Genomic DNA, 17668 nt, shown 5'->3' on the forward strand with positions numbered 1-17668 from the left:
CGTTACAGTAGTCCAATTTGGACAGGGCTAAGGTAGTGATAACTGTTTGAATACTATCTTTAGGGAGGTAAGGTATTATTTTTCTGCATGCTCTGAGCGTAAAGTAGGTGGAGGAGACAACCGCATTAATCTGGTCTTTAAAGCTGAGTTTGCAGTCCACCCAGACACCCAGATTTTTAGCTTTTTTCTTTGGGGTGGACAGGAGGACTAGAGAGTCCGGCCACCATGCCGGGGTAAAGAAACTGGGGTCATTGCCGAAAAGCACCACCTCCGTTTTGCCTGAGTTTAGTCTGAGGCAGTTCTGGTCTATCCAACTTCCCACCGCAGACATACACTCTTGGACACGTGATGCTGTTCGCCCCAGAGACCCTGGCATTAATGACACCACGATTTGGGTGTCATCCGCGTAGGAGGTAAGCGAAAAGCCGTATGATTCAATAAGTGGAGCCAGCGATGATACGTAAGTATTGAAAAGAGTGGGGCTCAAGGAGGAGCCCTGAGGGACTCCACAAGGCAGGGAGAAAGGTTGGGAGGAGAAATCCCCCAGAGCAACTGTTTGGGTCCTATTGGAGAGAAAGGATTCAAGGAGGTTCCAGGCGGTACCATGAATTCCAATCTCCCGCAGACGGTCCATCAAAAGAACATGATGGACCGTGTCGAAGGCCGCGGAAAGATCCATCATGATCATCACAGCTTTACCTCCTAGATCTAATGAGGACCTGATCTCTTACGTTGACTTGATAAGGGCTGACTCGGTGCTATGCCCGGCTCTGAAACTGAATTGAGAGGGGTCCAGTGCCTGTGCATCTAGCAGGAACCTACTTAGTTGTAAGTTCATAAGTTTTTCTGCTATTTTCGCCGGGAGAGGGAGTCTAGAGATTGGCCTAAAATTGTTTGGATCTTTAGGTTCTAGAGTGGGTTTTTTCAATAGCGGCAGGATAGATGCACTTTTCCAAATTTTGGGAAAGTAAGCCTACTGAGAACATCGAGTTAACGAGAGAGGAAAGGACCTGAGCTACTGGTTCCAAAGCTAGTTTAATAATGGTAATTGGACAGGGGTCATAGGGAGAGCCAGATTTGGTTACCATTATAAGCTTTGATATTTCTATGGGCGTAGTAGAGGCAAACCTATCAAGATGTATCTATGGGTCCTGTCCTGACTGATTGGCATCGGAGAGAAGGATGGTAGATTTAGCTGTTGCATTGTTGAAGTTAGAGAAAATTGATTCCACTTTAAGCTGGAAGAATTGAGCAATATTGTTGTATAGCTCCTGGTTTGCTAGAACAGCTGGGGTAGATGGATAGGCTAATGAGGTGACTGTTCTGAATAGTTCTGTGCTTGAGTTTTTTGAGAGGCTAATTCGATTAGTAAAAAACTCTTGTTTGGCTTTAAGAAGAAGCTGTTTATAGTGTGCTAAGCTGAGTTTATATTCGTTCTTATCGCTGTTCATATAATTCTTTCTCCAATTCCTCTCCAGGACCAATTTTTGGTCTCTTAGTTCCTGCGAATACCAGGGGGACGATGGACGGGCCCTATTAGGGCGGAAGCGTTTTTTTGGTGCAAGTTTATTGCCGGCTGCCTCAAGCCATAAAGTGTATGACTGGGCAGCCGCTTCCACATCTGTGGAGAAAGAGGGAGTAGTTGCTGTTAGCAGCTCCTGCAGTTCTTTATCATTAATCTTATTCCAGGCTCTGTTGGTAATGAGCATTTTTTCTCCTTGACTAGGAGAGCGACGGTTAGGAGTGGAAAGTACAAAGCCTACAGCCATGTGATCTGACCAAACCACTGGGCGCGTGGCCGTAAAGTGCAATTGTGATACGTTAGTAAAAATGTCCAGTTTCCCTTGTCTTTGTTACCCAAGGCATCATTAACACTGCCATGAAAAGGTACAATAAGGAGGAACTGCCACCGATAATAAAGAAAATATTGCCAAAAAGTGAAATAGACAAATAAATAACAACTGTGGAGGGGTAGAGGAACAACTGAGGAGTGGGGTGAGGGGAAACATTAACCACTGATGACATGAATAAGTGCTAGAAGAAAGCAAGGAGAGGTGGGGGAACAATGGGAGGAATACATTACAAAAAGAATTTGTGGCATGGGAAGGAATTCGGGAAGCAAGAAATGACCTGGGGTGGGGAGTGGAGGCAATGAGTACTACAAAGCGTTTGCGGGCAATGAAATGAAAGTGGAAGCAGCGAACAGGAGAGGGAAGAGCACGAAAATACATGCACACTCAGGATATCCTAGAAGAGAAGGATAGTAGTTCCCTGCACATAAACAGTGGAAGGTCACAAGTCATCCAATTGGAAAATAGTAAACAACAAATGCTCCAGAGGAGGGACAAACAAAGAATGAGGAGGAAAGCTGTTGAATAAGAAACAGGGAAATAAGATAGACAAGAAAGAAGCCATCCAGTCAAGAGCAAGAGGCTGAGCCAAAGCCTACTGTATGTGTATATTTGAGTGTAACAGAGCTACAGGTCTTCGGCAACAGATAGTTAAAGCTGTCTCTAGGCAATACCAAACAACAATCCTACCTCATCGCTACGCTCACTCTTGGGTCTCTCTTTCTAATGTCTTAGGACAGGTTTCTGGGAAGAGAAACTTACCTTGAAGATGGTGGTGAACTGCTAGAGCCCGCCACAAACTGATATGCCTAAGAACTTTCCTTTGCTTTCTTAGTGATGAGGTGGTGGTGTCCGGGTGCCTCCATTTTCTATGAATCGTGGATCCTCTGCTAAAGATGGTACTAGCTCTACAGTGACACCAGTCCTTTGGGATCACTCACATGTCTCTTTGGGGGCCTTGTGTCTCCTCTAAGTCCAGGAGGACACCTCTAATTTGGAGCATCCATGGAGAGCCTGGAATGATCATACAATAACCCACCTGGAGACCCATTGACAGCAGCATCAGTTTCAATGCATCCTCGCTTACCTCTGTTCGGGTGGAGTGTCTGGGGGAGCTATAACACTCCTCGGAATTCCTCTCCAGCTCTGATAGCGCAAAGGGTCTTGATATCTCAGGTGCCACTCTGCTGCACCCCAGATCCCTCGTAGTCCAGAGGGGGGACTGCCTGCCAGAATCCGACCCATATTGGAAGCCCCCATTCGGGCTGTAGCGAGAGGGCAAGCTGTAATATCCACTGCAGCTTCGTTGGGACATTTATAGGGCAGGGGAACCAAGAAAGAAGATGCAGAGTCCTGGAAGCAACATCTGGTGGCTGGTTCCAAAGACTGCCCTCTTCACTGCAGCTTGCAAGTAGTTGGAGCTCAGTGACTGTTTCTAAAGTCCTAGACAGCTAGTAATACAGGAGACCACAGGAAGTAGAGATGAATGTCCCGAGACAGAGCCTGAAAAAGATACAAAAGTCTGAGTCAGCTGAATAATCAAATAAAGAGGAAAAAAACATTTAGAGTTTACTTGTAAAATCACCCTGCACGGGGTGGCATTTGCTCTGGTGTGCATTTTACAGTCTTATAATTCTACTCTTTGAGTTGCATCTTGATAACACTTCAATCCCTCTCTGGCTGGCGATGGGGCAATAAAAGTGCAGACAACTCACTATGGCCGTGATGCATCCTGTAACAACCGGCTGTGATAAAATCCACACAACTCATCATTGCGCTATGTGCGGAAACAGGAGATACAGCACATTGTGCAATTCAATGGGGCCCTCGTAGTTGAGGCCTACATGTGAGGACTACACCTGACGGTGGATGAAGGAGAACTGCTTATGTCTGAACATGTCCATGTCAGAGATCCTCAGGTCACGAAATCACTACCTTCAGCTGGCCCCAAACTCAGGGCCTGATTTCCCTTTTAGCCATAAGAGTAAATATTGGAGGCTTTCTAAGTAATGATCCCCTCTCCTTTACCCCATCGACCAAAGCTGGAGTGATACAAGTACGGGGCATATTTACAAGGAAATGGTGGGGCGCAAAGCTGAGGCAAAATTTGCAGTGACGCGCTCCGTCATTTCCATACTGTCAGAACTTATTTGTATATGGCTGCGTCCAAACTGGAATGTCATGGCGAGCAAAAAAAGATGGATTTTACTCAGATCTGGGACTAGGTGTGAATGTTTGATTTGTTCAGCATTTCATCTATGATCTGTTCTTTTTGCATTTGCCACTCTTAGTGGGAAGGGTATGCCCAGACGTGGGTCCCATGCTCGCTATGCACCAGATTCAAGCTAGCCTGGCTTATGAGAGGTGATACCCTGAAACTGGTCCCAGAATGCTTGTTTCTGGTCCAGAGCAGACCTGGCCTGGCAGTTTGTGATGGACTGTTTCCATGGGGAGCAGGGTGAAGACTGATTTGCATATGGCTGGCTCCAAACTGGAGTGGCATGTTGAGTAAAAAAACTATGGATTTAACCCAGATCTGTGACAGTGGGTAAATGTTTGATTTGTTCAGCATTCCGTTCATCAGCTGTTCTTTTTGCTTCTGCATTTGAAGCAGTGCAGCAAGCTGTCTTGCTGTGTTGCGCTGCATCAAATTCAAATTTTAGTAAATCTGCCCCAGTGTGTGTCTGTGTGAATATATGTGTAAGCATATGTGTGTGAGTGAAAGAAATAGTCAGATGATGTGTGATGCAACTTCTGCTACCCCTGGCCTCTTAGTAAATTGGCTTTCATGATTACAATCACTCTATAATCCAACAGTGCACCAAGCAGATGCAGATAGCAAGTTCGATCCTTTTTAATGTTAGTGAAAAAGTGGGGTCAACCTTTTCATTTCAGTTGCCCAATTTTGGAAATACATTATCGAAAATAAACATTTGTTTAGCAAGCAGCCCTAAAGAGAAACTTTCTGAATATTCCAATACATCAGGTTCTGAAACAGTAGTTGGAAACGTTATATCTTTGAAGCAGCAGTCTATGTATTTGCTAGTCAGTGATGGGTCCCACAAGTGGCCTGGTGCTCATGGGAACAGATAAAATCCCTACCGTCCCAGCACCCTTTTGTAGCTCCCCTCCCAGGGTTTATTTCAGGGACCATCTCCAGTCTTATTCCTGGCAGCTGAATCCTAATGGGGAGGGTAAGCCATGAGATCTAAGAGATGGTGAGCTTGTCAGTCAGATGGGTGCAGTGCTGCCTGTGATGCTTTGTAAATGAGACAGCTGATTCTGAAGATGGTGCAGGCTGGCAAGGGGAACTAATGGAGTTCCATCAGGATGGAGGCAAAATTATTATATTTCTTCAGGCCCTGGATGAGATGTGCTGCAGCAAGACAGATGCCCTTAGGAGGCAGGTGTGGCGATTGGATGCCAGTGCAGAGCATTTCCATCATTCACATGCTAGATTATGAGAGCCTGAACAGCTGTTCTGAGGTTGCTTTCAAGAAAGAAGGGTTTCATGTTCTTTAATAGCGAGAGCTGGTACATCTTTGTTTTCTTGGCAATGTGTTCCTTGAGGGTGAGGTTGGTGTCCAACATGAATCAAAGTGACGGGTGAAACTTGGGGCCTGAAGACATCAACTTTCATGTCATTGAGCCTGGTTTGAATGATTTCTTGTTCATTGTTCTTGGAAAATAACAGGAAATTTGTCTTAGTGGGACTGAGCTTCAGGGAGGGTCTGGATCAGGTGCTAGCAGTGTTTGAGGCCTTTCGATGTCTGGAGCGGAGGAGTTTCCAGTAGAGTTGGATATCGCCGGCATATTGGTAAATGTTAATGATATTAGTGAGTGGAGCTCTAAGAGGATGGATTGTGCAATCTCTCTGCATCTTAACTCACTCAAATTAAGTGAGGCAGAATTAAAACTAGTGCTTGCATTTGTGCGAGTTGTGAAATATAGTTGTGTGTTGCCTATCCCGTGCCTAGTTTCAGGGACGGGTGAGCTGAGAATGCCTTCCCTCAATCACTTCTAGGAGCAGCTCCCACTTCCCGGTGGTGGATTTTACTCTGTGCCTCACAGCCTCCATTCATGGCCTGTCCTCCCTTCCAAGTGATCTATTTTATTCAACCTGTTTGGTACTGTAGCAGTCCTGTATAGAACAGGTTATTTTATCATGATTAGGTGAAAAAAGAGATAAAGATAACACAAGTCACCAACTTCCCACTGTATATGATAGAGAATGTTGATTCCATATTCAATTATTTCGTAGTCTGTGTATCAGAACTGTGAATCTCACTACAAAGTACAAAGATAAAATACAAAGGCATACCTCTTTGTATCTTTAAGTAGTAGTTGTATCAATGTTCAGGCGATTTATAATTGAAGCCTTAAGCAGACACAACATGAAATTATCTCTAATTACAAACTATTACTATGTATGCTCTCAGCATCTACATAAATAAAGGCATCTATCGCCTTACCTCTGTGCTTTTTCTTGGATTGTTCTGCCTATATTTATGTTCAGGAGTACACGCAACCTGTTACAATCTGTCCATGCGCTAATGGCTAACATGTACACCAATCCCCAGGCATTTAGCTACACATCTATTTATGTATGGTGTCGGTAACTGCTCCAGGCATTTTAAACACACATGGTCTGAGCTGTACCTGAAAGCAAGTTTTTTTGATTCCAAGAAAAGGACTATTCTGCAGAACGTTGCTGGTGGGTTCCTCACGAATGTCTAACATTCCAACATATATCCATACTTTGCCGACAAAGAGAAGTGCTTCCATTGCAAGGCATGGACAGCGAGGAGTCCATTGAGATGTACATACCCATTTATACAGATGGATGTTCCCCAGTCTTGCAGCAACAGCAAGGTGAAGCAGAGCTGTCTTGGCTAGTAGTGAAGCTGAGAGCAACCCTGCTCGCAGATATGGACTCAAGCATCCTACAACTAATTATAGTTGCTCGCACTATGACATCTATGCTCTTCTCCTTGACTGTGGCCCTTTTTGTTTAATTTTTGAAGAAACGGGGAAAGTTCTTCTTCTAACAGGGATACATAGGAGTCAGAGGAGGTGATGGTGGCTAACTTGCAAGATCTTAGTCCCATTTTTTGTTTACTCTGACCCCCATTCCATGATATTTTGTACTATATTGCAGTGGCATTTAGAGAGTGCTTTCTCCTTCGGAAGAGGCTCTGAAGCCCTCTGAATTTGTAGCCATTACTCCAGAAGACAAACGTTTTATTCATACATATTGTGCTATGGTTCTCATAGAGCTTTTGTTATGCAGTCATTTTGGCATGCAATTTGTAATGCAATCTGTTATATAAAACTGATACAAGCCGTTGAGCAATAAAACCTGTAATGCAATATGTCGCAGAATAGATGCCCTAATGAGATTATGTAATCTGTCTGGCCTGAGTTCATTCAACTGTTTGCACTGGCTATTCTTGTTATGTTATGCAGATTTTTAGATTGCATACCTAGGGACTACAAGGAGTACTCGAAAAGCTAAGTCTTCAGCTTCTTGTGGAATGAAAGAAGGAAGGAGGAGGCTCTTATGTGTAGAGGCAGGTAATTCCGTGCTTTAGAAGCAATGTAGGAGGCTTGATCACCAGATCTGGTTTTCTGTAAGCGTGGGATTTGTGTAAGAAGGAGTCCGGACGAGCCCAGGTCTTTGGAAGGTTTGTGAAAAATGTGATTGTTGAGGTATTCTGGGACACTGTTATACAGTGCCTTGAAAGTGTGGGTGAGGAGTTTGAATTGTGCTCGTTTGTGAATTGGGGCCAGTGTTGATCCTACAGTTGTGGTGTGATGTGAGTGTGGCATGGGAGGGTGAGAGTGATTCTGGCTACAAAGTTCTGAATGGTCAGCAGCCTGATTGTGATTTTTCTGTTGATCTCGGCAGAGAGGATGTTCCCATAGACAAGCATGGTTGTGAAGAAGGGCATGGGTGCTGGTTTTCCAGGGGCTTATTGGGAGCCATTTTAAAATCTTGATTAGCATCTTCAGGCTATGGAAGCATGAGGTAGTGGCGGCATTGACGTGGGCAGTTATGTTGAGTTTGCTGTTGATGATGATCCTGAAGTTCTTGGCGTGGGTGGTGGAGGTGGGTGTTGGTCCTGACTCTGTTGGCCACAAAGTGGAGTGCCGCGGTTATGTGCTCTTCCCAAAAATCATGATTTCAGTCTTGTCAGTGTTCAGCTTTGGACAGTGGTCTTCATCCAGTGGGCAATTTCATTCATGCCAGCATTGAACTTGATCCAGGTGCTGGCTATTTTGTCTCTGAGGGAGAGAATGAGTTGCTTGTTATTGAAGTAGGAGAGGACGTTGATATCGTGAGAGTGAATGATGCTGCTTAGAGGGATAATGTGTGCGTTGAAGAGGGTCAAGCTCAGGGAAAATCCTTTCGGAACTCTGCCGAAGGGGTTGCAGGTGTCAGAGATTTACAGCACCACTCTAATTGACGGAGTCCTTCCAGTCAGGAAGTAGCAGAACCAGCGGAGTGCTTGTCCTTGGATTCCAACATCATGTAGGCGCTGGGAGAGAATGGAGTGGGAGACTGTGTCAAATGCTGCGGAGAGGTCAAGGAGGCTGACGGCTGCCGTGTCTGCTCTGTCCACAACCATGCAGATGTTATACATGGCAGCGATAAGGGCAGTTTCTGTGCTGTAACTACATCCGAAAACAGGCTGAATGGTGTCAAATAGTTGATGGTAGTTGAGGTATTCAGTGAGGTGTTTGTTGATTATTTTTGCTAGGACATTGGCTAGTAATGGGAGAAGGGAGATTGTTCTGTAGTTGGCAAGCACTGAAGGGTCCACAGAAGGTTTCTTCAGCAATGGAAGGACAGTTGTGTGTTTCCAAGCATCTGGGGAGGTCACGGAAGAGGTGGAGGCATTCAGGATGGGTGTGAGCATGAGGCTGATGGGTCGCAGTGCTCTCGAGGAGGCATGGTGGGGTGTATTGGAGCACATGAGGGGATGGACGTTATGGTGAATTTAGTTTCTTCTGGGGTGATGATGGGCCAAGTGGTTTGCATTGGTTCATTGAATAACAGCAGAAGGCATTTGGTGAGGTCTGCCAGGTTCTGTTGTGGGCTGAAGTTGCTGTGAATGGCAATGATTTTGTTGCTGAAGAATTGAGATTGTTGAAGAGGTCCTGCAAGGGGGGATCGAGTTGGAGATGGTGGGTTAAAATCTTTCACAATGGCAAAGTTTTCTTTGCTTCTGCTGGTGCTGGCATTTATGCGGTCCACAAGAACAGATAGTTTTGTGGTACTGACCATTTGGTGGTAGTGTTCTAAGGCGGATTCGAACATACCTCCATTGTCCTGGCTCTTTCTATATTTGCACTGCAGTTGTTTGCAGTGGGGTTTCATCAGTCTGAGTTCCTCTGTGTCCCAACTGGCCTGGGGTTTGGATCTTGTTGTATTGCTGCATTTGAAGGGGGCCGATGAGTCGGTGCAGGAGGTGATCCACTTGTTGAAATTCTTGATGGCTTTGGGAATGCTGTTGCTATGTTTGGGTCAGTGGGAGTTGAGAGCAGTGTTCCTGTCCATGTCAGTGATGCTGTTCCAATTTCGGCTGTCTGGCATGGCGGTGGTGCGTGTGCATTGAACGAGGACAGAGATGCTTACCACTAGCTCTGCAAGTGGAATCGACTGATGACAGGGTAGCACTCAAATATGAAAAATAATGCTAGGCTGTCGATGTCATGCAACCTTTCAATCAATATGTCCCAAGGTCAGTAATGCTCGTGGTTATTCCAGCGATTGCTCAGGTTGTCGGGTAGTGGTTGTTCACACAATCATGCCGGTGAGCATGTCTGCGGTCAGGCCGGCACTCATGTCTGATGTCATGCAAGCAGTCATGAAAGGGTCATCCCTGTAAGAAAGGCATCACTAGCAATAGTTCACAGATTAACCAGTGCCCTAGTTTCTGTAAAATCTTTTATTGTAATCGGTATAGTAATAGATATTATCAGTGGTCTATCCAGTTATTTCCTAAAACAGGTTTGTTGAAGATCTTTTGGTCCGGTTAATTTCAGAAGTTCCAATTTAACTTTCAGGGATGACCTAAACTGCCTTTGTGGGACCTTTGTGCATGACTGTCCCTGGCATTGAGCAGCAGTCTCTACTATTTACTGTTCCTTTATTACTGTCTTTGCTTTCGTAGTATGAATCTTACATATTTCAGCCAGTGTATGAAAATCGCAATACCATTCTTTGGCTATCATTATGATTGAATATCCAGTCTTGATCAGGCTCTTTTTTTGCAGGGTCATCTTGGAGAGTGTCATGTCTTTAACATCCTCCTGAATACCAAATGTATTTCAATAGTTCCTATTTTTGCAGGATACAAGTTCCAGGCTGCAGCAGCATCAACAGAGAAAGAGGTACCACTAAAATGTGTCTTTTTGTAAGGTGAGATAATTAGCTAAGGTACCACTCTGGGCTAGTGTTCTTTCCTTAGCTGAGGTGCCAGTTTATACCAGTGTTCTTTCAGGAGCTTGTTTAGCTGAGGTGCCAGTCTGGATCGGTGCTCTTTCCTAAGAGTTTGATTAGTTAAGGTGCCAGGTTTTTTCCCCATGTGCCAGTGAAAGCAGCTCCCTTTTTGAAGATGGGTATCATTTCCGCCCATCTCCATGAGCCCATTATAGAAGCACCTGCCGCAATTGCATTGGACAGAGTTACTATAGGGACCCATATTAATGGTTCGGATCGAAGCAGAAAAGCAGGAGTACTATCAAGACCAGGAGCTTTTCCCTTCTTCTGTGCTAAGGGTGCACCAAGAGTTTCCTCCAGAGTAAACGTAACAGGTGCCCCTCCCTCTGCCAGAGGAAGAGTTAAAGGATCATGGGAGCTGTCAGAAAGATCAAGCTCAGCATAAAGGGTGGTGAAATGTTCAACCCATTCCCCTGCATAGATATGGCATGCGGGGCAGGCATGATCCCTAGATCTTTTGAGTGGCACTAGGTGGTAAAATAATCTACTATCCTTCACTCTCGCTGCTTCCAGCATATCCTCCCAGATCCCAGCTTCCCACCTGGCCTCACTGGATGTAATGGCCGAAGTATAGGACTTCCTCACAATAGAAATGTCAGGCCTTATATTACTTTTTATGGCTCTCATTAATCTGGAATGGGCCACTTTGCAATGACAGACACACCAGGTGTGTAGATTAGGTGTGTGCCTACAGGGATTGACCTCTTGCTCAAAAAAGATTTTCAGACTGGAAAACAGGTCATCATTTGAGGCCAGAATCTGAGAGGATGTCCAGTTATGATCAACTAATGCTGCCAGGACTTCGCTGGTTCTTAAATAGATGTCTTCCTGGATATGTTGGGTCTAGTGGCTCAGTGGACTAATGCATTAACTGCAGGAGCTTGTGTTCAATCTCATGGTCACAGGTTCAAATCCCAGTGGATCCACTCAGCCTTTCATCCATTAGTGGTTGATAAAAGTACCATTGATTGGATAACAATAAACGTCTGTTATTCAGCACCAAGGTGCCAAAATGGTGAACGTGCGTTTTACAAATACACATGTTATGTTAAGTTGCAAATGTGCACCCAGCTCAGTTTGCGCCTTTTGTTAATTAAGGCAATTTCAGTGGAAGGCGCTACCACAGGGTAGGAGAGGACTCTTACATGACCCCCACCCGAATGAGTACTTAGGAGAAATAATTGCTTTCCTGCCATCTCATTCCAAGCCCTACGCCTAGAAGTACATAATCTATATGAGTTGGAAATGTAAGGCAAACCTCAGGTAGGCCCAAGGTACCCCCATGGGCAGGGTGCAGTGTATGTGACAGGTAGGACATGTATGGGTGTGTGTTACTTGTCCTGATAGTGAAATACTGCCAATTTTGTTTTCAGTATTGAAAGGCTATCTGTCCTATGGGCTAACATGGGAGTTGCTTTGTAACATCTTACAAGTATATCTTTCCATTGGGACACGATTGAGAAATTGAATTTAGTCTCTCTGAACTCAGAATTCAATAACACATCTTTTTAGGGAGATAGTTTTTAAATTGTGTGTTTGAAAATGCCACTTTTAGAAAGTAGGCATTTTCTTATTTAACCATTCTGTGTGCCTCTGCTGTTTGTGTATTGACAGTCTGGTTTTGGAGTGAAAGGAGATGGGGATGTGCATTCACTGTAGACAGCCACAAGGGGGGTTGAATTGTGTCCTGCTTTTCCTGGGTGACTCATAACTAAGGCTCCCTGTTTTCCGTTTTTACTGATTTTTACAGATAAATACAGACAGAAAACATTTATTTTCTTGTCTGTATTTATTTTGAAATGTGGATAAAATGGAAATTGGGTTGCTTTTTGAGTAACTCTAAATACTGTCTGCCATGACTGCCAGGCCATTGGTCGTGTGGATTGATAGGTAAGGGGGCTAAAAAATGAAAGGAGTAAAGAGGCTTTAACAGAAGTAGATATGCTCAAGATTGATAGTGAAATGTGCATATTTTCTTATAAGTACACTGATTTATCTTTTGCAGGTGTTTACAGCATTGAAATATGGTAGGCATTCAAGCATGAGTGCATATTTACCGGTTACATAAATGTGGAAATATACTAATTTCAGCTTCATTTTTCCACAATCCCAAAATAAATATGGATAAATACAGATAAAATTCGCAAAAAATAAATATGGATAATTACAGACGGAAATGTCAACAAAAAAAAAATACCATAAAACTGGGAACCCTACATAAGTGGGCTGAATAAACCTTGGCTGTATTTAGAGTGGTGGGAGGAGTTTTCACTAGCACCTCAATAGGCAGTGTCTCCTCTGCACAATGCTGTCTCCACCTCCTGTAGTGAAGCTGGGCCAGATAAGGCAGAACTGATTTGGACTGGGCTCAGATACACTTGCCACAAAGAGAACAAATATAAACTGGGGTATAAGTATTGGACCTTAAACCCCAGAGAATTAGAACACTTCTGGGCTCAAGAGTAACTTCTGCCAAGGAAAACAGCCGGTGAGCTGTAAGTAGCAGTACTGCACCTTTGCTGTGTGTGCTTTGCTGGGTTGGCCTGCAGTTGCTGCTGCTGCCAAGGAGAGGACAAAGACTGGAACTTTGCTGTGAACCTGCTTGAAGGATGATCTCCTAGGGCTTGTGTGTGCTGGCCTCCTGTTCTCAAGTCTTAGGGACACAAAGGCTTTTCCTGCAATCCACTGACCAGCACCTGGTCTCCTGTATTCAAAAGGGTGCCAATTCCAGGTATTGGGGGCTGAGAATTGTGTAGTTGGTGCTGCAAAGCAAGAAAAACAACTCAGATGCCATCAGCAATGCTGTCACCTCTGCAACGACCTACACCGAGGCCAGGGAATCGCTCATGAAGTGCATGACATACACCCCCCCCCGCCTGCACCGCAGCTTTAACGCCTGTCGATACCTGCCGACGCTTGCAGTTATCGGCCTTCCCAACGCCAGCGCTCGCACTGGTGCCAATTCCAGTTTCTGGGCCCTGAGAATTGTATAGTTGGTGCTGCAAAGCATGAAAAACAACTCCGACGCCTTCAGCAATGCAGTCACCAATGCCACAACCTGCACCGAGGCCAGGGGCATTGCTCATGAAGTGCACGACGTACCGCCCTGCCTGCACCACAGCTCCGATGCCCATCGATGCCTGCCGACGCGTGCAGTTATCGGCCTTTCCAACGCCAACGCTTGCACTGACACGTCACCTCCAGCACCTACATCCCGTAATAATGGAGCTGATAACCGACGAGGGTGACTTCACAAACTCTACGACTTTGCATCGCCTCAACAGAACTGACGACTCACCGCCGACTCCGTCTGATTCCCCTGTCCTGTATTCGATGCCTCGCCTCCTCACGGACTCGACCCCTCACCTCCCCCATGGCAACCAGGAACCCGGCCTTGACCTCTGTACTGGCACCTCACTTCCACGATGCCCTGCATCATCCATAGACTTCTTTTTCCAAGGTACTGTTGTTTTGGGCTCTGTGTGACTCCGAACTTACTCCGCGCACCTCGCAGTTGGCACTGTGCTTTGGATTTATGCCTGTCACGACGTCGCAATAGCCCCAGGTGTAACTAGTTATTTCTACAAGTGATATTTTTGAAGTAACCATTTTAAAAGTGATATCTAAATACATGTATGTTGGATGTTCGTAGTTTTGGTCTTGTTAAGTTTAGATAAAGATACTTTATTTTTCTAAACTGGTGTGGTGTCCATTTGGGGAGTTTTCACTGGTTTACTGTGTTCACTGGTGTACTGTGGAGTGCAAATACACATTGCCTTTGGGATAAGCCTGTCTAGTCGTGCCGAGCTACCAAGGGGGTGAGCAGGGTTTAGCTGAGGACTAGAAGCATGGGTCCCTAATTAGACAAAGGTGCATACCTCTGCCAATTAGAAACCCCCATTTCTCACAATATGGCTCCTGTAGTCCCCCCTCCTGAAGGTTGGATTGGCTCCCAAATCCGATCAAGAGCACCCATTACACACTCTTAGACCATAATCCGTAACTCAGTCTACTATCTTCAAAGCAGCAGAACTCATCCTCCCTTGTTTCCTAAGGCCAGAATAGGATGGTATTCCCCAACCATCGTCCTCTTACTTCAACAACTCCAGTAAAAGGGGATCTCACTCAAAGGAAGTATTAAAATCACGTGCAATGAGCAAAAGATGGCCAGGTTTGGGAGGTTTTATTGAAGGGGGATCATCCATTATAAACATTGACCAGCAGGTAGGGGTCCCTATTTTTGGTATCAGTTTAAGTGCAAGAAGCCCGCCTGAATAGGAATTGAGACTTTTCTAAACTTTCACTGAACCTGTGCGGGTCGCTGCAGCTAAGGGAGAGCTCCCGCCGCTGAGAGCCTGCCTGAATCGGCACCTTCGGACCTTCCGCTGAATCTGCGTGGACCGCTGCTGTCAAGAGAGCGCTGTGGTCATTGAGCGTCCACCGTGGTGTCCGCCTGATCGGGACCCTAAATTGCCCCGTGGGCCGCCGCAGCTAAGAGAGAGCTGCTGCCGCTGAGTGCCAGCATCCTTTTCTACCGTGCACCATTGTGATTTGTCCCGTGGGCTGCCGCAGATAAGAGAGAGCTGCTGCCGCTGAGTGCCCACACCCTTTGCTACGGTGCATCATCATGATTTGTCCAGTGGGCCGCCGCAGCCAAGAGAGCTGTAGCCGCTGGGTGCCCACACCCTTTGCTTCTGTGCACCATCGTAATTCGTCCCGTGGGCCGCATCAGCCAAGAGAGAGCTGCTGCCGCTGAGTGCCTGCACCATTTGCTACTGTGCACCATCGTGATTCGTCCCGTGGGCCACCACAGCCAAGAGAGAGCTGCTGCCGCTGAGTGCCCCCACTCTTTGCTACTGTGCACCATTGTGATTTTTCCCGTGGGCCACCGCAGCCAAGAGAGAGTCATAGCTGCTGAGTGCCCACACCCGTTGCTACTGTGCATCATCGTGAGTTGTCCAGTGGGCCACCGCAGCCAAGAGAGAGCTATAGCCACTGAGTTCCCACCCCTTGTGCTATTTTTCATCCTCGTAATTGGCCCCGCGGACCACCGCAGCCAAGAGAGAGCTGCTGCCGCTGAGCGCCCGCACCATTGACAACTTAGCATCCTTGGGATTTGTTCTGTGGGACGCCGCAGCTAAGAGAGAGCTGCTGCCGCTGTGAGCCCACCACAGAGCTGCACGACGAGAGTCACCACCACCACCAGCCGGGCCGCCGCAGCCGCGTGCTGCAGCCACTGAGCGCCCGCCTGCCCCTGAGTGCCTGAACCCCTGTGAGTGCACGCTGCGGACCTCAGCCGCCAAGACCTGTGGTCGCTGGGAGTCCGCCTGTCAGCGTCTCCGCTGCTTCCAGAAGCTGCGTGCTGTAGTCCCTTCCAACGACAGGTACCTGGTGCACAACGGGTCGCGTAGGCCCCGGCCCTGAACTCAGTCTGTGTCCCGCTTTGGGTGAATACGTTGTTGTCTCTTTTAGTCTCTACGGATTGACGTGAATTGTAGTTGTTGAAACGCTTTGAGAGTCTTTGAGTTAAACTGTTAGATAAAGATATTATTTTTCTATATCTACCTGAGTTGTGTCCTTTTGTGGTGTCATTACTGCCTTATTGTACGTGGCCATAAACGCTTCACACATTGCCTCTGAGATAGGCCTAACTGCTTGTCCTACGTTGCCACAGGGTTGAGCAGGGGTTATCAAAGGGAGAAGCCCACTTGCCCTGACTTAGGAAGAAGGGTCCCTATTTGGACATTGGTGCCAGCCATGGCCAACTAGAGACCCCTATCTCTAAAATTGGCGTGCAGCGGTGAGGATCAGGACTTACCTTTATGATCCACATGCAATAACTGGTAAACACCACTGGTGAGTGTAGACCAAGCGCAGCCACAATTTGTTTTTATTGTTTGGTTGGTTGTCTTAGTAGTGACTTTTTGATAGCAGCCATGAGTACTGCTAGTAGAGGAAGGCCAGCGTCCAATGCTTCGGAGGATCTCACCTTTGAGGAGGAAAGATTAGATACCTATACTGCCAGACAACTGAAGTCATTTTGTAAGCAATTTGCAGTCCCTGTGATAGGCCTCTCTAGGAAAGAGGAGTACCAGAAGGCGTTAAAGGTCTGGTGGGAAGCGAGAGAGTCCACCGGGGATGAGGAAGAGAATGCTGGAGGGCAGCCGGATGGTGTAGTAGAGGGGGGTGGGGATAGAACACCCTCCAATCCAGGTACTAGTGTATCCCAAAGGAGCCTGACCCCAGTAGAGCTGGAGGACAGGGAGAGGACAGGGAGAGAGATAGGAGGCATAGTTTGGAGATGGCTAAATTGGAAGGTCAGATGGACCTTGAGAGTAAGAAGTTAGACATTGAGAAGAATCGATTGTGAACTTGAGAAAATGAAAATGGAGCATGAGAGAATGTTGAGGGAGATAGAGATCAGGGCGAGGAGTGTCCCGGTCTCCCCCTCTGGTAGCAGCATACTGTTAGTAACTCCTGAGAGTAGAGTTTATATTCCTAAAGATGTCATTAAGGATTTTCACAAGAGTGAGGATATTAGTCAATGGTTTGCCGCATATGAGATAGCAATGGTGTCCCACCGGGTCCCTGAGAAGGATTGGGGAGCGGGGTTGTGGGGGCGCTTTGTAAGTGATGGTAGGGATACCATGTTGAACCTGCCTGAGGAGAGCAGGATGGTGTATGCCCATATGAAGGAAGCTTTGATGACCCATTATGGTTTGTCCCCAGAAATGTACAGGCAGTGGTTTAGGACCTGTAAGAAGTTAGAGGGTACCACATGGGTTGAATATGTGTCTTATTTCTGCAGAGCAATGGATCGCTGGGTGAAAGGTAGCAAAGTGGAAACTTTTGAGCAGTTATACGATTTGTTTGCGTGGGAGCATTTTTCCAGTAACTGTTTTCCAGAGCTACGCCAGCACTTGACTGATAGCAAGCTGACTAACTCTAGGAAGCTTGCTGAGGAGGCAGACCGCTGGGTGAGCACCCGGGTCCGCAGAGGTTTTATGGGAGACTTCGTCAGAGGTGGGCAGGGTCCCCAGCAGAGAAGTGGGGGGGACAAGGGTAAGCCGAGGGAGTTCCAGAAAGGGCCCCAAAGTAATTCCCCGGGGAACCAAGCAGTGGTGTCCCAGCCTCCCCCTGAGAAGAAGCTGGCGTCCCCGACAGGTAGGCCTGTTCAGAGGGGACGGCTTACTTGTTTCAAGTGTGGTAAGGTGGGCCACCGGTATTATGATCCCCAGTGTCCCCAGAGGGACCCCCATGCACCCCCTCGTGCACCACCCCATGCACCATCCCGCCAGATTGCCAGTGTAGC

General features: G+C 46.6%; 1 protein-coding gene across 2 annotated transcripts in view; it reads right to left on the reverse strand.

Moving 5' to 3' along the window:
* LOC146860022 (uncharacterized) overlaps window positions 1-17668 on the reverse strand; it is a 269057-nt gene that overhangs the window by 208893 nt on the left and 42496 nt on the right. For both annotated transcript variants that reach the window (XR_014978762.1, XM_085643785.1), the window contains exon 2: window positions 2938-3353. Coding sequence is in view for 1 of the 2 variants with exons in the window: in XM_085643785.1 (XP_085499911.1) it covers window positions 2938-3165 (228 nt within the window). In the remaining variant the exon portion in view is untranslated. The remainder of the gene's footprint in view (window positions 1-2937; window positions 3354-17668) is intronic.

The sequence above is a fragment of the Triturus cristatus genome, chromosome 3_1, assembly GCF_964204655.1.
Source record: "Triturus cristatus chromosome 3_1, aTriCri1.1, whole genome shotgun sequence".
Lineage (NCBI taxonomy): Eukaryota > Metazoa > Chordata > Amphibia > Caudata > Salamandridae > Triturus > Triturus cristatus.